General features: G+C 44.8%; 1 protein-coding gene across 1 annotated transcript in view; it reads right to left on the bottom strand.

Annotated features, from left to right (window-relative positions):
* The window catches only part of LOC130275624 (cytochrome P450 2D14-like), a 126143-nt gene that overhangs the window by 94161 nt on the left and 5169 nt on the right, over positions 1 to 26813 (bottom strand). The window contains exon 3 of the mRNA XM_056523817.1: positions 2504 to 2656. Within this exon, the coding sequence (XP_056379792.1) occupies positions 2504 to 2656 (153 nt within the window). The remainder of the gene's footprint in view (positions 1 to 2503; positions 2657 to 26813) is intronic.

Genomic DNA, 26813 nt, shown 5'->3' on the forward strand with positions numbered 1-26813 from the left:
TTCTGTAGCGTGATGTCACATCTCCAGTCCTGGAAACCAGCATTTCCAAGTCTGCAGCAGAATGTCAGGTGCTGCACAGAGTGACGGGACTCCCATGAACAGACATCTTATCCCCTATCCTTTGGATAGGGGGTAACTTGTCTATGACAGGAATTCCCCTTTAAGTACATTCCCCTTTAAGTAAGACTTTGTTACAGAAAAATAACTCTTTATTCTGGGGATAAGATGTCTAGGGGTGGAGTACCTCAATAAAAACATTGATCAATGGGTTACTAGACAATGTTTAAAAAAGACATATAAATTCCATTCATCATAAAATCATGTGTGGTGTCCCGGTACCATATTATATACGTTACCTGTATAAAGGTCCCCATAGTCAGAGTCCCTAGGATGTCGGGGTCCCTCTTTTGTAGTTTCCCCTTGTCACCTCTCCCTTAGTCAATGACTATATAGCAGTTCTATTTAATATTAATATAAGTATAAGTATATAAATGTGTATATTTAGTTATCTACCTGTTCGGAGCGTGGCAGGACCTGCGGGTCACGTGGATAGGTTGGAACTCTATGGTTTTGCTTTAGGACCTTTGGAGGTTCCCATTACGTGGTCACCCACAATGTACTGTAACGGTGAGTGACAGTCGTTACGGACCAATCCAAAACGGCCGGCCCCTGCCCATATAAGGGACCTGCGCCATCTTGATCCCTCTCTTGGGTTGCTGACTCTGGAAGAGGTAGGACCTCCGCAGCTTACAAGACGATTTACTAGGCCAAAACCTTGCGGCCTAGGCCTATAACATAGTGGAAACACTAAGCAATTCCCCGCTACTCAACGCAAGATCACTGGACCTAATAATTCCCCTAAATCCAGCGGATCTCTGCTATACAATTCTTCAAAAGCTAAATTGGGGTTATCCGATCCCAACCGACTGTCAATCGCTGCTCAAGCCTGATGTAAAGAGACTCTGTTATCTGGACTGTTACTATTACTACATGTACAGAAATTCATCAGTAAAAGTTCCTGCAAGTTTTCAGTTAACAGCGGTTGTGGACAATCCTTTATTTCTGCATCACCTATTGCCCTTTAAGGGTGGCAATAGGCCTATCAAGAAACCAGCATTTAACCCTCACCCTGGTGTCACGAGTGAAAAGGGTTAACAGCGCCCTTAACTATCCTGAACAGCAACACCCTAAAGACCCTACACTCCCACAAGACAGTATCCTCTCATATGCCACCACACATGCAATACAATGTTTCTGTGTTCCAATACCAACAATTGTCATATATTAAAAAATAAAATACTACATATTTTTTGGTACCACAGCATAAAGTGTTTTATTTGTTTTATCAACATTGCCATTATCTTTCTTAATATAATATAGTGATGGAGTAGAGCTGTGCCTGTTATGTGAATTGGTTATGGACTCTGCCATTCCACATGGGCTGACAGCTTTTTCAATGCCTGCTGCCTGCATCGGAAGATCAGAGAGAAGACCGACGAGGGAATGGGAGCATCTGGAGGACACAAATGAGCTGTGGGGGGAGCCGTGTGACAAGTGAGTATTTGTTTTTTTATGTTGCCACATAAAGGGGCAGTGTTGGGGCTTATCTAATACTCGGGGGCTAAGAGGGGACCTAACTACTATATGGGGACCAAGAGGGGTCCTATATACTATATGGGGGCAGTGTGAGGGGCCACATTACTATATGCAGCACAGAGGGGGCCTTACTGCTATATGGGGGCAGTGTGAGGGGCCTTACTACTATATGGTGGCAGTATGGGGGCCTAACTACTATTTGGGGCAATGTGGGTACCAAACTACTACACACATGAATTGCATCTTTGCTGCATTCAAGGTCACCTACTCGGTCCTGGGTCTGCGGTTAGATGGGGTTGGTCCGGGCTGCTATTATTATTTATAATAAAGCACACAATGGTATTGTGCTCACAGCGCAACATCTACAGGTGAGCACATTACCTGCTCTATCCTTATACTATCCATACCTAGGAGATAATGGTACTTAGAGCGACTTTTCTGTGTTCTTAAAATCTGCATACTGTATTATATGTTTAAAATATGACTCTGTAATAGGAAAGCCACCTGTCAGCAAAGAGAACTTTTACAAATTGCATGATTAATGGTAAAAATTTCTGCCCTTTACATTTCTCACTATTTTTACTACTGACTTGACTCAATAAAAGTAAAAATTTGTGAGGCCAGGGAACTATAAGGGTATAAATGCCCTTTGGGTATATCTCTTGGCTCATTATAGCAGTCGCCATATGGCAAACGCTGAAGGAGGGGCATGTGATGAGACAAGAATGTCAGATTCTTTTATAGAAGCACAAAACCCAGAAAAAAACACGCCCCTTCATCTGCAGCCATGTATGAAAAAGCACCAGGGGTAGAACTGTCTCTAAAGCAGGTAGGAGGGTGGATCTGATTCTCGGTTAACATATGTTTATTTATACAACAAGTCTTTACACAAACATCTAGCACTCACCTTTCTGAGATTTAAATGCAGAACACAGACACTGAGCTTCTTCTGTCACTCTTTCCTCGAGAGATTTCTTGCCCATCCCAAAGTCTCTAAGTGTTGACAGGGTAAACCTTCTTTGCTCTTTCCATGAGCTTCCATATGGGGCCAGTAACAGGCCTAACAAGAATACATGAAATAGCAAAGAAAAAAAAAAGAAAAATTCTGGAAAAATTCAAGACTCTAATAAATTATACTTTGGATAAGAGATAAGTATGAGGTTACGGGTCCTCTGACTGCTGTGCCACATCCATCCCAGATCAGAAAAGACCATTGTATGCTGAAATGATTGTAACCTCAGGCCATTGTAATGTAATGGATAACTTTTATATTTTATAATTTTACCATACACTTGAAAACAATAATATATAATATGTATATGTATTGAACATTCCTGCTACAACTCAGTCCTTACCCATATACATATTACAGCTTGTGTAACAATAGGCTCATGCTAGACAGGTTCAGAGTCTATGAAACTGAGTCTATGTGATGTCTCAGTACGGGATATGCATCTCACAGTCCTGTCAGCTTGAGTCCCTGCACTTCCCCAGGCCTCACCATCATTGTACCCCTATAATCTGTATAATTGTATATTATGTGTGAAGGACCTTTGATATGGTCACATGGTTATTGATCACTTGATAATAGTTGTCACATGTTAAGGTCATATGTTTTGTTACCCAAAGAGCACCAGGTGACCAGATGACCCGCTAGCCTATGGGCTCCTTGCTCAGCCCCCCCTTTATAAGGAAGGGAGGAGCTGCAATCTGCTTCTTTCGCTCTTGGGATTCATTCTCTGCTGAGGTAAAGTTCAGTCCAGACATCTCAGAGCCAGTGTCCAGCACATCTGGAGGCCTCAAGCCTAAATTACAGCCACAAGCCAGTAAGTCAAGTCATCTCCGTCTGCTGTCACTATCTTCAGTCAAGTCAAGTCTTTTATAGTGAGTGTCGCTGTCCTAAAGTCTGTCAAAGTCACTGCAAGTCCCAGCAAGCTGCAAGGTCCCCTGTGTTACTGGTCACCTCTCTGGGATCCTGGCCAGCTGTAAAGACTGTACAATCTGTCTACCTCAGTAAAAGCTACCGTTAACCCTGACCTGGCCGTGGACCCTTATTTGCCCTGCCTAACTAGGACTAGTGGTGCTACCATTCGGGTAGTTATCGGTAAAACCATGCCCTGGCCCTATTAATGTAATAGTATACTAATGTGTAATAGTATAGTATTCAGCACAAAAATATAAATTTATAATAATACATTTATAATAATAAGTAGTATCGCATTCGGCACAAAAATATAAATATATAAATTCCTGATGATAAGTAGTGGGTCCCAAAGTAAGTGATTTTATATATATATATATATATATATATATATATATATATATATATATATGTAATAGTATTAAAAATTTATAAGATAATGGCAATATAAAATGGCTCCATAGATTAATAAAAAGATGGGGTGAGATAAAGGAATGGGGCAGTACACGGGATTGATAGAGCAGAATAAAAATGGGTTATCCATTAAAAATTACACTCTATTATTTCATTAACCATGTGGCAACAGTGTCTCTAAAGAATGTAGCCAATAGTTTGCCCTTTTTCGTAGAGTGTTAAACCTTTGATAGAGCATATTGCCAAAGATGTATCCCAGAGTGGCTCACAAGAGACTAAAGTTGCCTGAATGGTGCTCGTGCATATGGCAGGATACACTGTGTAACGTGAACCCATGGACAGTGTTATTCCGGTTCTAATTAAAGGACATCTGTAGTGCTCTGAAGTTTATCCCCTATCCGAAGGATAGGGGATAAGTTTTAGATTGCAGGGGTCCCCGCATCATGCGGGGACGGAACGCCCCTTTCCTGCACATTGTCGCGGCCCCGTACAGGAGATCGCGGGAGGCCCCAGTGCTCGGACCCCCCGTGATCTAAAACATCATTCAGATAGGAGATAAAGTTCAGAGCACTACAGATCTCCTTTAACCCCTTAAGGACCAAGGACGTACGGGGACATCCTTGCACCCTGCGCTTTAAGGACCAAGGACGTCCCCGTACGTCCTGGCGTTTTCCGATCAATGCCGCGCGCCGGGCAGAGATCGGAAGTGGATTCCTGCTGAAATGCTTCAGCAGGCATCCAGGGCAAACGCCGAGGGGGGCCATGTAGGCCCCCCATGTCGGCGATCGCCGCAAATCGCGAAGGAAATCGCCCTTGCGATCTGCGGAGATACCGGGCTGATCGGGTCTCTGGGACCCGACCGCCCGGTAATTTTGCATGATCCCGGCTGTCACAGACAGCCAGGACCATGCTGGAGTATAGGAGCGAGGTGGCAAGCCTGCCACCTCCTCCTGTCCCCTGCTATCCATCGGTTAGCTAACCGACCAATCGCAGGGTGGGGGGCGGTTACTTCCTCCTGCCCTGCCCGGCCCCTTGAAGTCCGGAGAGGATGGGAGGAAGACCGGAGGACGCAACGGGGGACGGGGGAGTGCTGGGGACCGGCCCTGGTACTTACCTCGTCCCTGAAGACCCGGATCCCGGCGATGAAGACGGCGGCGGCGGCGACAGGTGAGTTCCTCTTCAGCCGTGGTCGGGCCCTTTACAGCAATGCACGTCGCCGTAAAGCGGCATGCATTGCTGTATTGGGACCCTGTATAATACAACTCCCAGCATGCCCAGGCAGCCCTTGGCGTCTGGGCATGCTGGGAGTTGCAGTTTTGCAACTTCTGGAGGTCCACAGTTTTGGGACCACTGTGCCCTTCCAGATGTTGCAAAACCTAGAGAAAGGAAGGCGCCTCATGTGCGGGATCAGTAGATCTTGCAGGTGGGGGTAGGGGAAGGTGATTCCCAAGCCGCTTACCGAAGTTGGTTGTGCGCCCACACACAACAAGGTTAGGAGCAGAAGAGATATGAAGGCAGGTCCACTGCAGCCCTCCTGGATAGGTGTAGAATCAAAGGCGAATGACCAGGGAGTCAGGAGTTTGTCTGGCGCAGAGAGGAACCATCAGACAGCCAAGTAAAATCAATGGATTTATTAGATGCAACGCGTTTCGCTGCGCATGCGCAGCTTCATCAGGCATGACAAGGGGAGGCTGGTAACAGGTATATATACCTCCAGGAATTAACCATTAGAGTGCTTTTTAAAAAGAGTTGTTACATAGAATTACATATCCATATGACAATGTATGAAAAAAATATATAAATAAATATAAACAGAAATCACAAAAATAGTAATAAGACAGCAATATGAAAGCACTATGAAATCCTATAAACATATGTATATAAATATATATAATATAATATAATTATAATTATCGCATGTGATGTGAATGTAACACCACAAGCGACTCAAGAAATAGCACCGCTAAATCGCCGGTGCGGCATTCAACAACACAAGTTGGATATTATTTCAAAAGATATATATGATATAAAGAGTCATGTCAATTGATTCAAGAGATAGAAAAATTATTATTTAATTGTATATCGCTACCTTATTAAAAAATAAAATAGTAAAAAATAAATGACAGTGCGATAAACCAAACCGCAACTGATCAAAAAGGAAATGTATGAACACTACTTAGAGAATAAAATGAACTCAATTAACTAATGCGGTATTGAATACAGCAACCGGCGAAAACGCAGGGTGTGAATATTCGTACAAGAATCCAGATTAACAAACAATAAATAAATTAAAAATACAAAGATATTTATATGTAAAAAAGAAGAAAGGAAAATAAACAAAACTTAGATAATAAAACGTAAGGAATAAATAAATACACCGTGGGGCGCTCCAGGGTGAACAGTACAGAAGGAACAAAGAAAAAATCAAGGTATAATATTTTCGAAATTAATCCATATGGAAAGATGGGAAATTTTTAAATCCCAAATTATCAAATTATTTAACTGTATCGATACATTCATTAAAACCTTGAGGGTGCAAAGTATGTAGTTTGTGAATCCAAAAGGATTCGCGATTGTTCAGTCTTTGTATTCTATTAGGTAAATGAATGGGGATAGTTTCTAAAATAATTAATTTTAAAGTTTCATCTGTGTTTGTTCATCCTGGAGCGCACCGTTTGTGTGGTACGGCGCACGTATTGGCGATCGCAACCACAGGTTAATAAATAGATAGCAAAAGTGGTGTCGCAATTTAGTGAATCCTTAATTTTAAATGTTTGTTGTGTAAAAAAGGAAGAAAAAGTATCAGTTTGGATAATCCATTCACAACAGAGGCAGCGACTTTTTTTTACAAGGAAAACAATATGGTTTAATAGAACAGGAATTCTGTGGTGTACGATATTCGGAAAATCTGCTGGGGGCTAATAAATTGCTGAGATTTTTGGAACGTCTGTAGGTGACATTAGGGACTGGGGGAATTAATTGGTTTAGAATTTTATCATTTTGAATAATGGGCCAATTTTTTCTTAATATTTTTCTAATATTAGATGCCTCAATATTGAAATTCGTAACAAAATTGTATCTAAAGGGGTTATGAAGCTGATTAGAACTGGATTTTTTAGAAATAGATGTAACCAAATCAGATTGTTTTTTATCTTTCACCTTCATATATGCCTTAGTAAGAAGCGATTTAGGATAGCCCTTTTGTATAAAGCGTTGTTTTAAAACCTCAGCCTGAGAGATAAAATCTGAATCAGAGGTGCAATTTCTACTAATTCGTAAATATTGGCCGAATGGCACCCCTCTTAGCCAGCTTGGATAATGTGCACTGTCGAACTGTAAAAAAACAGTTATTATCGACAGATTTGAAAAAAGTCTTCGTAGAAATAGTGCAATCGACTGTTTTATGGATGTCAAGGTCTAAAAATTGGATGGAATTTTCTGCATAATGCATGGTAAATTTTATACCCCATGTGTTAGTGTTCAACTCTTGTACAAAGAGGTCAGCTTCATGTTTGGTACCTACCCAGATCAAAAAAAGGTCGTCTATATAACGACGAAAGAAAAAAACGGACTTAAAATACAGGGATTGTGCCATGACAAGGGATTCGAATCGCCCCATGAACAAATTAGCGTAACTAGGGGCGAATCGAGTCCCCATGGCACAGCCCCTATTCTGCCGATAAATAGTATGATTGAATTCAAAAACATTATTGAGAAGAATAAATCTAATAGACTCCAGTAAAAATTCTGACTGACTGGGGTTAAGTGAAGAGTCCTCTTGTAAAAAATGTTTAATTGCAGGAACACCTAAATCAGTGGAGATGTTAGAATAAAGGGAGCACACATCCAGGGTAAGAAAACTATAATAAGGGGGTAGGGATAGAGCATGTAATTCAGAAATAAGTTGGGCTGAATCTCTCAGATAAGATGGTAATTGTAAAACAAAGGGTTGAAGAAATAGATCTATAAAGTGAGAAAGGTTTGCAGTAATCGAACCAATACCTGAAATAATAGGTCTACCAGGGGGATTGGTTAAACATTTATGTAATTTGGGTAGATAATAAAAAATAGGTAAATTATAATTTTTAATATTGAGAAATGTGTGCTCCCTTTTATCCAACAATTGTTTTTCTGTAGCTCCACCTATAAGCAAACAATACTGTGAAAAAATATGAGGGGAAGGGTCATAAGAAAGCGGAGTATAATATTCAAGGTCTGATAAAATTCTAAGGGCTTCATTTTTATAATCAGCCCTATTCAAAACAGCAACCCCCCCACCTTTATCTGCAGGGCGAACAATAATAGATTTATTGTTCTGTATGGATTTAATTGCAATTCTCTCAGCAGAAGTTAGATTATCATTTTCCTTAAAAATAACAGATTTATCACATAAATTTGAAAAATCCTGCATGACCATATGATAAAAAGTCTCAAGATGGCTGCCACGATTGTGTAGAGGGTAAAACGAAGATTTGGGTTTTACTGGTACATGACGAGCTGGAGTCATGTCAACTAGTGTGGTAACAGGAGTTGAAGTGTTATCAATATTAGAATTACAAACTCCCAAATTCGAAATTTGGGGGGTATTAGTAGTTTGATGGTCCGATCTGTTCTGGATAAAGAAGTGACGGCTCAATATTAATCTACGAATAAAATCGTTTAGATCTAAAAATAACTGAAAATCGTTCGGACGTGCAGCAGGACAAAAAGACAGCCCTTTCGCAAGTAAATTAGTTTCATTTTCGGAAAGTATATAGCTAGATAAATTGAAAATTTTTATAATTTCTTTTTTTGTTATTAATTTTTCTGTCTTTGAGATAATTGTAGAGGTGGGTTGGCGTTTTCTCTGACCTCCTCTGCAACCTCTTTTTATAGATTGTGTTCGATTTGATGTCTTTATGAGGGGGTAATACTGGGTGATCGTGCGTAAGCGTACATCCAAATTGGCATTGCACGCTAGAGTGGCATCTGTAGTGAGAGGGCAATTGTAAAAAGAAGATGAGGAGGTGGAAGCAGGAGTAGAACTCCCTGGGGTGTCAAGCGTGTCATATTGTGAGCTATCAATGAGTGTGGAACTCATGTCAGACATAGAAACCTCGTGCACCGTGAGAAGGGAGGGATCAATGGAGCAGTCGAGAGAATTACAAGGCTGCCCAACATGGAGACCCCCCACTGCCCCGGAACCCGGGTCCAACCCATGACAAGGATCCAAAAAAGTGAGAGGAGGAAGCAAAGGACAGACCATGTTAGGTGCTGGTCTGTCTAGTGATGAGAGAGTATTAGTGGTAGTGTTGTTAAGCACATTAGTGTTAGAATTAGCAGGGGTAATACATGTACTGGTAATGATTTTTTGGTTACAACTTGCATTGGTATTAGCAGTAGGCATAAAAGATTTATTCGCTGATGATTTGGTTTCAGAAGTAATATGATTTTTCTTGTTATTAGAATTTTTTGAATTAGACTTTTTTTGAATTTTTTGTCAGTCCCCAAGGGAGTGACAGATGTTGCAAAAGTACACATCCTCAGCATGCCCTTACTGTCCAGGTATGCTGGGAGTTGTAGTTCTGTAACATCTGGCCCTTCAGATGTTGCACAACTACAACTCCCAGCATGCCTGGACAGTTTTGGCGTACTGGGAGTTGTAGTTTTGCAACATCTGGAAGGGCACAGATTGGAAACCACTGTATTAGTGGTCTGCAAACTGTAGTCCTCCAGATGTTGCAAAACTACAACTCCAAGCATGCTGGGAGTTGTAGTTCGGCAACATCTGGCTCTAAAGATGTTGCCGAACTACTACTTCCAGCATGCCTGAGAATGTTTGGGAGTTGTGGTTTTGCAACAACTGGAGGCACACTGGTTGGGAAACATTATCTTTTTCCTAACTCAGTGTTTCCCAACCTGTGTGCCTCCAGCTGTTGCAAAACTATAACTACCAGCATGCACTGATAGACTGTGCATGCTGGGAGTTGTAGTTTTGCAACAGCTGGAGGTCCCCCACCCCCTTGTGAATGTACAGGGTACATTCACATGGGCAGGGGCTTACAGTGAGTATCAGGCTGCAAGTTTGCAATGCAGCAAATTTTGTGCGGCAGCTCAAACTTGTAGAGGGAAACTCGCTGTAATCCCCCGCCCGTGTGACTGTACCCTAAAAACACTACACTAACACAAAATAAAATAAAAAGTAAAAAACACTACATATACACATACCCCTACACAGCCCCCCCCTCCCCAATAAAAATGAAAAATGTCTGGTACGCCACTCTTTCCAAAATGGAGCCTCCAGCTGTTGCAAAACAACAACTCCCAGTATTGCCCGACAGCCGTTGACTGTCCAAGCATGCTGGGAGTTTTGCAACAGCTGGAGGCACCCTGTTTGGGAATCACTGGCGTAGAATACCTCTATGTCCACCCCTATTCAAATCCCTAATTCAGGCCTCAAATGCACATGGCGCTCTCACTTCGGAGCCCTGTCGTATTTCAAGGCAACAGTTTAGGGCCACATATGGGGTATCGCCGTACTCGGGAGAAATTGCCTAACAAATTTTGGGGGTCTTTTTCTCCGTTCACCCTTTGGGGTCTACACCAGCATGAAGTTGGGGTCTACACCAGCATGTTAGTGTAAAAAAATAAATTTTTTACACTAACATGCTGGTGTTGCCCTATACTTTTCATTTTGACAACAGGTAAAAGGGAAAAAAGCCCCCCAAAATTTGTAATGCAATTTCTCCCGACTATGGAGATACCCCATTTGTGGGCGCAAAGTGCTCTGGGGGCGCACAACAAGGCCCAGAAGGGAGAGTGCGCCATGTACATTTGAGGTGATTTGTACAGGGGTGGCTCATTGTTACAGCGGTTTTGACAAACGCAAAAAAAACAAAACCCCATATGTGACCCCATTTCGGAAACTACACCCCTCACGGAATGTAATGAGGGATGCAGTGAGAATTTACACCCCATTGGTGTCTGACAGATCTTTGGAACAGTGGGCTGTGCAAATTAAAAATTTTGTGCAGCCCACTGTTCCAAAGATCTGACAGACACCAGTGGGGGGTAAATGCTCACTTTACGCCTTGTTACGTTCCTCAAGGGGTCTAGTTTCCAAAATGGTATGCCATGTGGGGGTTATTTTGCTGTCCTGGCACCATAGGGGCTTCCTAAATGCGACATGCCCCCCGAGCAAAATTTGCTCTCAAAAAGCCAAATATGACTCCTTCTCTTCTGAGCATTGTAGTTCGCCCGTAGTGCACTTCAGGTCATCTTATGGGGTACCTCCTTACTCAGAAGAGATGGGGTTACAAATTTTGGGGGGTATTTTCTGCTATTAACCCTTGCAAAAATCTGAAATTTGGGGGGGAAACACACATTTTAGTGAAATTTTATTTTTATTTTTTAACATGTGCAAAAGTCGTGAAACACCTATGGGGTATTAAGGCTCACTTTATGCCTTGTTACGTACCTCAAGGGGTCTAGTTTCCAAAATGGTATGCCATGTTTTTTTTTTTTTTGCTGTTCTGGCACCATAGGGGCTTCCTAAATGCAACATGCCCCCCAAAAACCATTTCAGAAAAACGTACTCTCCAATATCCCCTTGTCGCTCCTTCACTTCTGAGCCCTCTACTGCGCCCACCGAACACTTTACATAGACATATGAGGTATGTGCTTACTTAAATTGGGCTACAAATATAAGTATACATTTTCTCCTTTTACCCCTTGTAAAAATTCTAAAATTGGGTCTACAAGAATATGCGAGTGTAAAAAATGGAGATTGTGAATTTTCTCCTTCACTTTGCTGCTATTCCTGTGAAACACATAAAGGGTTAAAACGCTGACTGAATGTCATTTTGAATACTTTGGGTGCAGTTTCATTTGTAGGGTATTTCTAATATGAAGACCCTTCAAATCCACTTCAAACCTGAACTGGTCCCTGAAAAATTGTGAGTTTGGAAATTTTGTGAAAAATTGGAAAATTGTTGCTGAACTTTGAAGCCCTCTAGTGTCTTCCAAAAGTAAAAACACGTACATTTTATGATAAAGTAAACATAAACATAAAGTGGACATATTTTATATGTGAATAAAAAAAGTTATTTGGCATATCCATTTTCCTTACAAGCAGAGAGCTTCAAAGTTAGAAAAATGCTAAATTTTAAAAAAAAATCATAAAATTTTGGGATTTTTCACCAAGAAAGGATGCAAGATACCACAAAATTTTACCTCTATGTTAAAGTAGAATATGTCACGAAAAAACAGTCTCAGAATCAGAATGATAACTAAAAGCATTCCAGAGTTATTAATGTTTAAAGTGACAGTGGTCAGATGTGCAAAAAACGCTCTGGTCCTAAGGTGTAAAATGGCCTGGTCCTTAAGGGGTTAAGGCGCTCTCGGAAACAGCGTATGGTCCTCCCTACATATTGCAGCCCACGTGGGCACTGGAGTAAATACGCTACATATTGGGACCCACAGTCAAGTCGTGACTTGATGGGGTATGAAACCCTTGTGACATTTGAAGTGAATTCTTTGCATTTGTGTGTAATGTGAGGACAGCATTTGCATCTGGTCACCCCATACTTAAAGTTGCCTTTCATAGTTAGAAAATTGGATGTGGCCGCCATAGTAGATTTGGATTTCTATTTACTGGGGCCAACTAGATTCCATAGGGTGCGTCCCCTAAGGAATGTGAGTGCAGGTTTGGGAGGAAGAACAGCAATTAGATGGGGGCCTTTTAATAAAATCCCCAATGTTTGTTGAGTAGTATATCAATGAGAAAAAACAACAAGAGGTGCGCCCCTAGTGAGGACCGTTTATCATAAGTGAAAGAGGTAACACAAAGATGGGTTCTTACCCCTAGGTGTTGCGCTCAGAGCACAACACCTACAGTGGCGTCTGTATGCAGAAAGTCAGATGGAACCACTGCCACGAGGAACTTCCCGATGTGACGTCAGTCAGTCCGGTGGAATACAATGCAAAGAGATATGTGAATAAGTTCCTCTAAAGAAGGCGCTGGTGCCTAAAGATGGAGGTATACTTCTTTATTAGCTACGCTAATTATGATGAAGCCTGATGAAGATCCCGGTTCGGGATCGAAACGCGTAGCTAACAAAGAAGTATGCCTCCATCTTTGAGCACCAGCGCCTTCTTTAGAGGAACTTATTCACATATCTCTTTACAATGTTTGTTGAGAACCTTCCTAATGTCGCTGTGTGTTCCTAATGTCGCTGTGTAGGTAGTTATAAAATTAATAGAACAGTCCTGAATTTGGGTAATAGAGCCAGGTTTGGGAACCAAACAGTCTTCCTGTGTGAGGGCCAGAGCTCTGTTGAAAGAGGAGTGCACCAGGGGGGCAGGGTAGCCCTTTCCCTTAAACCGTTCTTTTAGGATGTTACTCTGGGCCCCGAAGTCATCTTCCCTGGTGCAATTCCTGCGGATCCTTTTGAACTGCCCATGTGGTACACTACATAACCACTTGTAATGAGCGCTGTTAGAGTAGAGATAGCTATAGCTATCAACCTGCTTAAAGAAGGTCTTAGTGTGCAATTTGTTACCATTATCATGTGAAACAATGACATCCAGAAATTCTGCATGGTTGGTGAAAATGGATTGCGTGAACTGAAGAGACCAGTTATTAGTGTTTAGATGGGTAAGTAATGCATCAAGGTCTTCCCTACTCCCCTTCCAAATAAAGAAAATGTCATCTATGTAGCAATGATAGTAAACGCAACTGGAAAAAAGGGGGTGGGGGTACACAAATAATTCCTCAAACAAGCTGACAAAAAGATTGCCAAAACTTGGAGCCACTTTGGACCTTTGGAGATTTTTATGAATTTTTGGTAGACAATAAAATAGTGGTAGGGCGGGTTTTTTGATGATGTTAAAGACCCTTTCTGCCTTGGAGAGTACCCCCTGTGAATAGCCACTGTGTATAAGCTCTAAGTTCCTCCTGGAACTGCTTGGTGGGGTTATATTGAATGGGTTTATAGTATTTCAAATCAGATAGAAGTCTGTGTGATTCTGTAATATAATCGCACTTATTAAGTATGACAAAGCCCCCCCCCCCCCTTTATCTGCCAGTTGAACATTAAATTGAGTCATTGATTTGAGCGCGGTCCTCTCTATACGTGATAAATTAGAGGTATCTTTTTTGGAATTATTTTCTTTAATAAGTGAGTCGAAGTCATACTGAACCATGGCAGAAAAGGTTTCTATGTAATTCCCCTTGGCATGTAAGGGATAGAAGGTAGAACGGGGATGTAGGTCCGTCTGGATGAGAGGAGGAATTAGGGAGGATAATAGTGTTGGGTCCGGGGGTCTTGATGTGGCTACCCCATCTGTCTCTTTGATAGCAAAGAATCTTTTAATGGCAAGTTTACATATAAAATTGTTTAGGACTAAGAAGAGGTTGAAACTATTTGACTTGGTGGTAGGGCAGAGGGATAGACCCTTCTTAAGAACTCTTTGTTCGACCTCCTCCATCACATAGCTGCTTAGATACATTTTTTTAACCATGTTCAATTCATCTTCTTTTTTGTGTGATCTCCTCTTTGTTTCTTTCCTTTCCCTTTCGGCCCGATCTCCCCTGCTTCCCTTCTTTCGCGCTGCGGCTTAAACACTGGCTCCAGCGTTGTCAGCATCATCCCCTCCTCCCCAAAGAGCGGTCTGCAAGATGTTGACATCTGGAAGCCGGATGTCAACAGTCCTGGAGCCACGCCGGGCCTCTGCTTTCCACATGATATACTATGATTATGTACAATGTTTACCCTGCATTATTGTTTATATGACTTTTACCCTGTGATGTTCAGTATTTTTATATATTATAGCAATACACTTATTTTTTTTTATGTATGATGTCACCTCTGTAGCTCTGCCCCCTTTGTATTGGGATTAATTTTGTAACATATATTTACTCTGACTGTACCCAGAACCTACACACTGATCTGAGGAAGGGCGTGGCTCCCCCGATACGCGTCATCCCTTCAGTGTTTTGAAATATCTCTGGGCATAGCAGCTGTTTCTTCTTCTACTGGTTACCTACAGTGGTGGGTTATATGCAAATTTCCTATTTGCTCCAGGTGAGCAGCCACTACCTAAGGGCCATTTAAGCCCATTCTCCCTACCTTATTCCCTAAAGGGTCTAAGTGGTAATACACGAGGTGCCTCCGTCTGTCTTTTTTATTTTTTATTCACAGGTCCCCCTTATCGGAGTCTGAATTGGGTAAAAAAAAAAAAACAATCGCATGCCAATGCAAAAAAGTTTGCACCAGAAAACTATGGGACTTTGTCATTGAAATGTGCTTCTACCATGGTGCTGATAAAGTATAGCGGGAGGTGAAGAAAATTGTGCTGTTTTTGTGGAAAAGTTTGTGAAAGTTATCGTGAGCACAATGTGCAAAATCAGAAGTGAAGCCATGTTACGCGCCAAAATGTCTGCCATTGTACCTTAAGGGATTAACCAGTTGGTCGAGAAGCGCGTGAAAGATTCCCCCGAAGCCAGCGTCCCACCCCTGGCCTGGGGATCATGTTGCTGTGTCCAGTCCGAGGTGGAACTTGAAAGATCCGCCCCTTGTTGCCAGGGGGGCTACGAAGAGGATGCACCACTCAGTCACTTCCGGTCCCAGGCCCCGCTTGTCACGATTCGGCTGGCTGGAGGTGGATCCTCTGTGCCAGAGAGGGATTGGCGTGGACCGTGTTGGTGGACCGGTTCTAAGTTGCTACTGGTATTCACCAGAGCCCGCCGCAAAGCGGGATGGTCTTGCAGCGGCGGTAGCAACCAGGTCGTATCCACCAGCAACGGCTCAACCTCTCTGACTGCTGAAGATAGGTGCGGTACCAGGGAGTAGACAAGAGCAAGGTCGGACGTAGCAGAAGGTCAGGGCAGGCAGCAAGGATCGTAGTCAGGGGCAACGGCAGGAGGTCTGGAACACAGGCTAGGAACACACTAGGAAACGCTTTCACTGGCACAATGGCAACAAGATCCGGCGAGGGAGTGCAGGGGAAGTGAGGTATAAGTAGGGAGTGCACAGGTGAACACACTGATTAAGCCTGCTGCACCAATCAGTGGCGCAGTGGCCCTTTAAATTGCAGAGACCCGGCGCGCGCGCCCTAAGGAGCGGGGCCGCGCGCGCCGGGACAAGACAGACGGGGAACGAGTCAGGTACGGGAGCCAGGATGCGCATCGCGAGCGGGCGCCTCCCGCATCGCGAATCGCATCCTGGCTGAGAGAGATATTGCAGCGCACCCGGTCAGCAGGTCTGACCGGGGCGCTGCGAATGCGAGGATGCTGCGAGCGCTCCGGGGAGGAGCGGGGACCCGGAGCGCTCGGCGTAACAGTACCCCCCCCCCTTGGGTCTCCCTCTCTTCTTGGAGCCTGAGAACCTGAGGATAAGACTTTTGTCTAGGATGTTGTCCTCAGGTTCCCAGGATCTCTCTTCTGGGCCACAGCCTTCCCAATCCACCCAAAAAATTTTTTTTCCTCTGACAGTCTTGGAGGCCAGAATCTCCTTCACGGAGAAGACGTCAGAAGAACCGTAAACAGGAGTGGGAGAAACAAGTTTGGGAGAGAAGCGGTTAATGATGAGTGGTTTAAGGAGAGAGACATGGAAGGCATTGGGAATACGAAGAGAAGGAGGAAGAAGGAGTTTGTAAGAGACAGGGTTAATCTGGCACACGACTTTGAAAGGGCCAAGATAGCGTGGTCCCAGTTTGTAACTGGGGACACGAAAGCGGACATATTTAGCGGAGAGCCATACCTTGTCTCCGGGAGCAAAAATGGGGGGAGTTCTCCTTTTCTTATCGGCAAATCTTTTCATCCGGGATGAAGCCTGTAAAAGAGAATTTTGGGTCTTTTTCCATATGGTGGAAAGATCACGAGTCACTTCATCCACAGCGGGCAAACCAGAGGGCAAGGGAGTAGGGAGGGGGGGAAGAGGGTGACGGCCGTACACCACGAAAAATGGGGACTTAGCAGAAGATTCGGAGACTCTGAAGTTGTATGAGAATTCGGCCCATGGTAGAAGATCTGCCCAGTCATCCTGGCGGGAGGAAACAAAATGCCGTAAATAGTCACCCAAGACTTGATTAATTCTTTCTACTTGCCCATTGGATTGGGGATGATAAGAAGAAGAGAAGTTTAATTTGATCTTGAGCTGTTTAGAGAGGGCCCTCCAGAATTTAGACATGAATTGGACGCCTCTATCCGAGACTATATGCGTGGGCAAACCGTGAAGGCGAAAAATGTGTACAAAAAATTGCTTTGCCAACTGAGGCGCTGAAGGAAGACCAGGAAGAGGAATAAAATGTGCCATCTTGGAAAATCGATCAATGACCACCCAAACAACTGTGTTGCCACGGGATGAGGGCAAGTCCGTAATAAAGTCCATACCAATCTGTGACCAAGGCTGTTCGGGGACAGGCAGAGGATGAAGGAGGCCAGCAGGCTTCTGGCGAGGATTCTTATCCCGGGCACAGACAGTACAGGCCCGCACAAAATCAACAACATCAGTCTCCAGAGTCGGCCACCAATAAAAACGAGAGATGAGTTGCAAGGATTTTTTGATGCCCGCATGGCCTGTGAGATGGGAGGAGTGTCCCCATTTGAGAATCCCGAGACGCTGGAGTGGAGAAACGAAGGTCTTCCCTGGAGGAGTTTGCCTGATGGAGGCTGGAGAAGTGGAGATCAGACAGTCAGGAGGAATGATGTGTTGCGGAGAGACCTCTACTTCAGAGGCATCAGAAGAACGAGAGAGGGCATCGGCCCTAATGTTCTTGTCAGCAGGGCGAAAATGGATTTCAAAGTTAAAACGGGCAAAGAACAACAACCACCTGGCCTGGCGAGGGTTCAGTCGTTGGGCAGACTGGAGATAGGAGAGATTCTTGTGATCAGTGTATATGATAACTGGAAATTTTGATCCCTCCAGCAGGTGCCTCCATTCCTCAAGCGCCAATTTAATGGCCAGTAGTTCTCGATCACCGATGGAGTAGTTTCTCTCCGCCGGAGAGAAGGTCCTAGAAAAAAACCCACAAGTAACAGCATGCCCGGAAGAATTTTTTTTGTAGAAGGACAGCTCCAGCTCCCACTGAGGAGGCATCTACCTCCAATAGGAAGGGTTTAGATGGGTCAGGTCTGGAGAGCACGGGAGCAGAAGAAAAGGCAGACTTGAGATGTTTAAATGCGTCTTCCGCTTGGGGAGACCAGGACTTGGGATTGGCATTTTTCTTGGTTAAAGCCACGATAGGAGCCACAATAGTGGAAAAGTGTGGAATAAATTGTCTGTAATAATTGGCGAACCCCAAAAAACGTTGGATAGCACGGAGTCCGGAGGGGCGTGGCCAATCTAAGACGGCAGAGAGTTTATCTGGGTCCATTTGTAGTCCCTGGCCAGAGACCAAGTATCCTAGGAAAGGAAGAGATTGACATTCAAAGAGACATTTCTCCATTTTGGCATAAAGTTGATTGTCCCGAAGTCTCTGAAGAACCATGCGGACATGCTGGCGGTGTTCTTTTAAGTTGGCAGAAAAAATCAGAATATCGTCCAGATAAACCACAACACAGGAATATAGGAGATCACGAAAAATTTCATTAATGAAGTCTTGGAAGACGGCAGGGGCGTTGCGCAGGCCAAAGGGCATGACCAAATACTCAAAGTGTCCATCTCTGGTGTTAAATGCAGTCTTCCATTCGTCCCCCTCCCTGATGCGGATGAGATTATAAGCACCTCTTAAGTCCAGTTTGGTAAAGATGTGGGCACCTTGTAAGCGATCAAAGAGTTCCGAGATAAGAGGTAAGGGGTAGCGGTTTTTTACCGTGATTTTATTAAGTCCGCGGTAATCAATGCAAGGGCGTAGGGAGCCATCTTTTTTGGACACAAAAAAAAAATCCAGCTCCGGCAGGAGAGGAGGACTTGCGGATAAACCCCTTTTTTAAATTCTCCTGGATGTACTCCGACATGGCAAGAGTCTCTGGAGCAGACAGAGGATAGATTCTGCCCCGGGGTGGAGTAGTACCCGGGAGGAGGTCAATAGGACAGTCATAAGGCCTGTGAGGAGGTAAAGTCTCAGCTTGCTTTTTGCAAAAAACGTCAGCATAGTCCATATAAGCCTTAGGAAGACCGGACACAGGGGGAACCACAGGGTCACGGCAGGGAGTACTGGGAACCGGTTTAAGACAGTCCTTGTGACAAGAAGTACCCCAGTTCTTGATTTCTCCTGTGGACCAATCAAGGGTTGGGGAATGGCGTTGAAGCCACAGTAATCCAAGAAGAATTTCAGAAGTGCAGTTGGAGAGGACCAAAAATTCAATTTTTTCGTGATGAGGTCCGATGCACATTAGGAGAGGTTCCATGCGGTAACGCACGGTACAGTCCAATCTTTCATTGTTAACAGAATTGATGTAGAGGGGTCTGGCGAGACTGGTCACCGGGATGTTGAACCTGTTGATGAGAGAGGCCAAAATAAAATTTCCTGCAGATCCGGAATCCAAGAAGGCCATAGCAGAGAAGGAGAAGGTAGAGGAAGATATCCGCACAGGCACAGTAAGGCGTGGAGAAGCAGAGTTGACATCAAGAACTGTCTCCTCTTTGTGCAGAGTCAGCGTACGTCTTTCCAGGCGGGGAAACCGGCACAGTACAGGCACAGATTCTCCATGCGGCGACGTGTCCTCTCTTGAGGTGTCAAGCGAGACCGGTCTACTTGCATAGCCTCCACGGCGGGATTGCAGAGGACCAGAGGAGAGAAACCGCCTCGTGCGAACAAAGTCCATATCCTGGCGGAGCTCCTGACGCCTTTCGGAAAAACGCATGTCAATGCGGGTGGCAAGATGAATAAGTTCATGCAGGTTAGCAGGAATTTCTCGTGCGGCCAGCACATCTTTAATGTTGCTGGATAGGCCTTTTTTAAAGGTCGCGCAGAGGGCCTCATTATTCCAGGATAATTCGGAGGCAAGAGTACGGAATTGGATGGCGTACTCGCCAACAGAAGAATTACCCTGGACCAGGTTCAGCAGGGCAGTCTCAGCAGAAGAGGCTCGGGCAGGTTCCTCAAAGACACTTCGAATCTCCGTGAAGAAGGAGTGTACAGAGGCAGTGACAGGGTCATTGCGGTCCCAGAGCGGTGTGGCCCATGACAGAGCTTTCCCAGACAGAAGGCTGACTACGAAAGCCACCTTAGACCTTTCAGTAGGAAACTGGTCCGACATCATCTCCAAGTGCAGGGAACATTGCGAAAGAAAGCCACGGCAAAACTTAGAGTCCCCATCAAATTTATCCGGCAAGGAGAATCGTAGGCCGGAAGCGGCCACTCGCTGCGGAGGAGGTGCAGGAGCTGGCGGAGGAGATTGTTGCTGGAGCTGTGGTAATAGCTGCTGTAGCATCACGGTCAGTTGAGACAGCTGGTGGCCTTGTTGCGCTATCTGTTGCGACTGCTGGGCGACCACCGTGGTGAGGTCGGCGACAACTGGCAGTGGGACTTCAGCGGGATCCATGGCCGGATCTACTGTCACGATTCGGCTGGCTGGAGGTGGATCCTCTGTGCCAGAGAGGGATTGGCGTGGACCGTGTTGGTGGACCGGTTCTAAGTTGCTACTGGTATTCACCAGAGCCCGCCGCAAAGCAGGATGGTCACGCAGCGGCGGTAGCAACCAGGTCGTATCCACCAGCAACGGCTCAACCTCTCTGACTGCTGAAGATAGGCGCGGTACAAGGGAGTAGACAAGAGCAAGGTCGGACGTAGCAGAAGGTCAGGGCAGGCAGCAAGGATCGTAGTCAGGGGCAACGGCAGGAGGTCTGGAACACAGGCTAGGAACACACTAGGAAACGCTTTCACTGGCACAATGGCAACAAGATCCGGCGAGGGAGTGCAGGGGAAGTGAGGTATAAGTAGGGAGTGCACAGGTGAACACACTGATTAAGCCTGCTGCGCCAATCAGTGGCGCAGTGGCCCTTTAAATTGCAGAGACCCGGCGCGCGCGCGCCCTAAGGAGCGGGGCCGCGCACGCCGGGACAAGACAGACGGGGAACGAGTCAGGTACGGGAGCCGGGATGCGCATCGCGAGCGGGCGCCTCCCGCATCGCGAATCGCATCCCGGCTGAGAGATATATTGCAGCGCACCCGGTCAGCAGGTCTGACCGGGGCGCTGCGAATGCGAGGATGCTGCGAGCGCTCCGGGGAGGAGCGGGGACCCGGAGCGCTCGGCGTAACACCGCTGATGACATCCTTCCAGCCAGCAGCCATTTTAGTGAAGACCAGTATAAGAAGTGACGCGGAGCCTGAGCTCTTCAGTTCAACGGAAGTGCTGGCTGAGAGCAAGACGATGGCAGAGGCGCAGCTATCCACGTGTGCGAAGAGTCCCAAGATGGAACTGGAGGACCGACAGTTTGCTGAAGCCACTGCACAAGTGTTCCAGGAGTTAGCGGATCGCCTGCACAAGCTCTCCATCGGGGCCGAAGACATCCCCCTGAAAGTGCCGCTGGTAGAAGACAATGGAGAATGGGCCACAACTTCGGCAGAAGGTACGCCGAGGTCGTCACGAGAGCTGTCGCCGGTGAGGCTGTCACCCCATCACTGGACTTGGGGATCCTGGGTGGAGATCGACACAGAGGAGTCAGAAGTGAGTACCCCGGCTGAGTTCTCTACCCCTCCATCTACCCCCAGTCCAGAGCCAGCGCCCCAGGTCCAGCAGCCCCCAGCACATCCCTGGTCACCACAGTTACCTAGGTGGCTATTTGGCGACGAGCCTGACTTAATCCAGTATATGAGGGAGCCTCTCCTTCCCCTGCCGGGGAAGTCCCTTCCCTCAGTTCCTCCGGCCCAGTCCAAAAGGGCCAAAAGAGACAATGAGGTGGCCGTCATTCTGTAGGAACTGAGAAAGCAAAAGATGGAGTGGTATGGGCCGAAGCGGCTTCCGTTCAGGCTGTGACAAGTGCAGCAGCAAGATACAAAAAGCTTAGAGGCCCTGTACATAAGGAAGTTAGAGTACCCCCAGGAGGGTGAGCCATCCCTGGAGCGCCGCCGCGCAACAGTAGTTAAGTTCGACAAAGTGAGGGGGTTTGGCACCCTTATGGACTGTCACCATGGGGGCATCCTCCTAGTGAACAGGAGGGAAGTACAAAGGGACTATCTCCCCCCAGCTATGTATTTTCTTAAGAGCGGGGAGATTGTGAAATATACACCTGTACAAATACTGTGCGGGGAATGGGCAGCAGCTATCACCAGGCCTAAGAATTCCACGCAAATTCCCTTCTTTGCCTACTTCCCCTCTGAAAATTGGGACTCGGATCCCTTTGGTCTCCTGCCACCAAGCGCCAAGGGAGCAGTTGTTCAGGAGGAGTATCCGGATCCACCTGCTATGGACCCAAGTATCTTAACCCCTTAAGGACCACGGGTTTTTCTGTTTTTGCGCTTTCGATTTTTCCTCCTTACATTTTAAAAATCATAACCCTTCCAGTTATTCACATAAAAATCCATATGATGGCATATTTTTTGCACCACCAATTCTACTTTGCAGTGACATCAGTCATTTTACCCAAAAATCTACGGCAAAATGGAAAGAAAATCATTGAAATTTAAGAAAAAACGCCTTTTTGTAACTTTTGGGGGCATCGGTTTCTACGCAGTAAATTTTTCAGTAAAAATGTATACGTTTAAAATTGCCATCTTCTGACCCCTATAACTTTTTTTATTTTACTGGGTATGGGGCGGTATGAGGGCTCATTTGTTGTGATCTGAAGTTTTTAGTGGTACTATTTTTGTATTGTATTTGATCGCTTTTTATTCATTTTTTCATGAAATAATAAGTGGCCAAAAATATGTTATTTTGAACTTTGGAATTTTTTTGTGCGTACACCATTGACCGTGCGGTTTAATTAATTATATATTTTTATAGTTCGGACATTTACGCACCTGGCGATACCACATATGTTTATATTTATTTCTTTGGGAAAAGGGGGGTGATTTGGACTTATATTAGGGAAAGGGTTAAATGGCATATATTAACTTTTTTTTTACACTTTTTTTTTGCAGTGTTAAAGCTCCCATAGGGGGCTATAACACTGCACACACTGATCTTATACACTGTTCACTGCAAAGCCATTGCTTTGCATTGATCAGTGTTATCGGCGGTTGATTGCTCAAGCCTGCATCTCAGGCTTGGAGCAATCAATCGCCGAAGGGACACGCCGGAGGAAGGTAAGAGGATCTCCGCTCGCGTCCCAGCTGATTGGGACACCGCATTTTCACTGCAGTGGTCCCGATCAGCCACACTGAGCAGCCGGGACGGTTTCACTTTCGTTTTAGATGCTGCGTTCAACTTTGAACGCTGCGTCTAAAGGGTTAATAGCACTCGGCTGCCGCGCACTATTAGCCCCAGGTCCTGGCTTCAGATACATGCCAGGACCGACATGATATGACATGGGGTCACCGCGTGACCCCGCCATATATCGCGGGAGCCAGCCAAGGACGTAAATATACGTCCTTGGTCGTTAAGGAGTTAAAGGGCTGGCGCACTCAAGTCATCTGAAAGAGACAGCGTACTCAAATCTTCTTCAAGGGGTGTCCACAGATGTACCCAGGCCTACTCCTGCTGTCAAGGAGGTTTGGCCTAACCAGCGGTTACCAACCAAAGTGCCTCAGCCTACTCCAACTGTTGCAGAGGTTTGGCTGGACCAACAGATGCCAACTGTCATTCCGCCAGTGGCACAAGCTGCTGTACAAGTGGTGGTCACTGTGAGTCCGACCATCACTGAATCCCATTTGTCCCATGTCTCATGGAACACACATGTCATCCCCATGGAAGGGGCCCAGTCTCGTGGTCCTAGGTATATGTCACAGCCTAGAAAGGAGTTTGACTGATTAAGTTAGAGAGGAAGAGTACCTATGTGAAAAAATTTCTATTTGTGTACTCAATGTTTAGTAACTTCATCAGACTTGGTCGTATGACTTGTTGTTGTTACAGGTTTCTACAGTAACGTTAAAAGCACAGTGCCTTTGCAGTAAAGTTTTTGCAATAACCAATCTGTTGTGCCCGGCTACTGCCATGATTCTCAGGAACCTGAACTCTATAGTGTATCTGGACTACTGAGTGATACATGGACATCTGTGTAAATATGCCATAGTAATATATTTTGCTCACTGTTATGTGCAAACGAAATATTTGTGGTCCTGCACTATAATTGTTGTAGTGTAATAAAATGTATATAATTTATTATACACCAAAAAGTCAGAGTGTACTGTATTCCCTGATGTCTGGTAGTTTTCTTGTAGGGGTTGTCCTGAACTCATTTGGAGAAGCAACATTTCACCCCATCACCAACATCATGTACAGTCCACTGTAAATTTGTGTACTACACATAGTCATAAGTACACATAAATTGCACATAAAGTCATGTACACATGTTTTATGTACAGTAGGACTGTAACACTCACAATCACACAGTGTATAAAAATGTCATATGTCTAAAATGTCAAATGGGATAGTTCTTGTGTCTTCGTGCTCAGGATACTTTGCTGGCCAGAAGGTATTCCTGTTACTCACAAAAGCACGTAACAAAGAGTCAAAGGTAACAAAATGTCAAATGTTCTCTAAAAAAAAAAGTCTAGCATAAGAAAATGTCTAGCATAAAAATAACTAGTTTTCTGGGGAGAGTGTATAATGCCAATGGACCCCAGTAGCCAAGGCATTGGGCAGAAAGCCTCCGGCAACCCAATCCGCCAGTGTACAACAAAAATAGAGAAACATATCCGCACATCCACCTATTGTATTTTGATCTATTTGCTTCTCAGCTTAATTTTAAAACCTAAAAGGTTGTTAGTATACACTTTGATCAAAAAGTACAAGCCCACTCACCACGCCAAGGCCACTTTGTCAGAGTGGGTCCCTAACCTAACACTGGCATTTCCTCCTAGCATTCTCCCAGCCCTCTGGCAGGGAGTACTTGGTAGGTATTCATATTGGTGTGGTTGCACTGTGGCGGTCATTGGTACTGTGAGGCTTTGTCTGTGGGGTGATGTGGTCTGGAGCCAGGGGCTTGGTCAGGCAGCAGTGGGGCTGCGCCAATGTTGGGTTAGGGACCCACTCTAAATCGGTGGCCTTGACGTGGTGAGTGGGCTTGTACTTTTTGATCAAAATGTATACTAACAACCTGTTAGTGTTTGAATTTATGCTGAGAAGCAAGTAGATCAAAGTACAAATTGTGGATGTGCGGGTGTGTTACTTTTTCTCTATTTTTGTTTCACAATTATATCTAGTCATGTACAGTGTTGTTATGCATAGTCAAATGTCTTAGTATGCATAGTCAAATGTCTTAGTATGTATAGCCATAGCCTAATGTCGTGTTATACCATAGTCATAGGTATGTGGTTATTCTCCGTTAAATACACAAATCTACCAGAGCATGTATGGACATTGATACAGAGACTCTATTGTGTTATCAGTTCTTGTCTACAACAAACAGCCTGGAAATGGACGTTGGATACAATGCTCCAGGACTGCACGTGGCCCCACGGCCATTTCACTCCTCAAAGCATTCCAGGACGGATGTCGAAGGCAACTTCAGTTAAGTAGGGGGGGTTGTGATGTCCCAGTTCGGGATATGCATCTCACAGTCCTATCAGCTTGAGTCCCTGCACGTAACCAGGGCTCACCTGCATTGTACTCCTACAATCTGTATAATTGTATATTATGTGTGAAGGACCTTTTTATATGGCCACATGGTTATTGATCACATTATAATAGTTGTCAAATGTTAAAGCACATGTTTTGTTCCCTAGAGAGCACCAGGTGACCAGGCGACCCACAGCTTGCCTGTGGGCTCCTTGCTCAGCCCCCCTTTATAAGGAAGGGAGGAGCTGCAATCTGCCTCTTTTGCTCTTGTGATTCATTCTCTGCTGAGGTAAAGTTCAGTCCAGACATCTCAGAGCCAGTGTCCAGCACAACTGGAGGCCTCAAGCCTAAATTACAGCCACAAGCCAGTAAGTCAAGTCATCTCTGTCTGCTGCCACAATCTTTAGTCAAGTCTATTATAGTCAGTGTGGCTGTCTTAAAGTCTGTCAAAGTCACTCTAAGTATTAGCCAGATGCAAGTTCCCCTGTGTTACTGGTCACATCTCTGGGATCCTGGCCTAGCAGTAAAGACTGTGCCATCTTTCTACCTCAGTAAAGCTTTTGTTAACCCTGACTTGGCCGTGGGCTCTTATTTGCCCTGCCTAACTAGAGCAAGCGGTGCTACCGTTCAGGTGGTTATTGAACATTTAGGGGTTAACACCATCTGCCCCTGGGCTACAACATCTGCCCCATACATCTCATCACACCCCGTGGCTCACCACAGGAGTTCCCATGTTGCACTCTTCAGATTGGTCTATGATTTGTGGAGACTGTTGGGATTCTATGGCACAGTCTGAGATGTTGATATATTTTTGTTGATCTTAAATGGGTACTCCACTGGAAAACTTTTTTTTTTTTTATCAACTGGTGCCGGAAAGGGAAACAGATTGGTAAATCCCTTTTACTGAAAAATGTTAATCCTTCCAGTACTTATCAGCTTCTGTATGCTCCACAGGAAGTTATTCTCTTTTTGAATTTCCTTTCTGTCTGACCACAGTTCTCTCTGCTGACACCTCTGTCCACGTTGGGAACTGTCCAGAGCAGGAGAGGTTTGCTATGGGGATTTTCTCCTACTCTGGACAGTTCCTAAAATGGACAGAGGTGTCCGCAGAGAGCATTGTGGTCAGACAGAAAAGAAATTCAAAAAGAAATGAACTTCCTCTGGAGCATTCAGTAGCTGATAAGTACTGGAAGGATTATGATTTTTAAACAGCAGTAATTTACAAATCTGTTTTACTTTCTGGCACCAGTTGATTTAAAAAAAAAAAAAAGTTTTTCAGCGGAGTACCCCTTTAAAGAG

This window comes from Hyla sarda, chromosome 6 (genome assembly GCF_029499605.1).
Source record: "Hyla sarda isolate aHylSar1 chromosome 6, aHylSar1.hap1, whole genome shotgun sequence".
NCBI lineage: Eukaryota > Metazoa > Chordata > Amphibia > Anura > Hylidae > Hyla > Hyla sarda.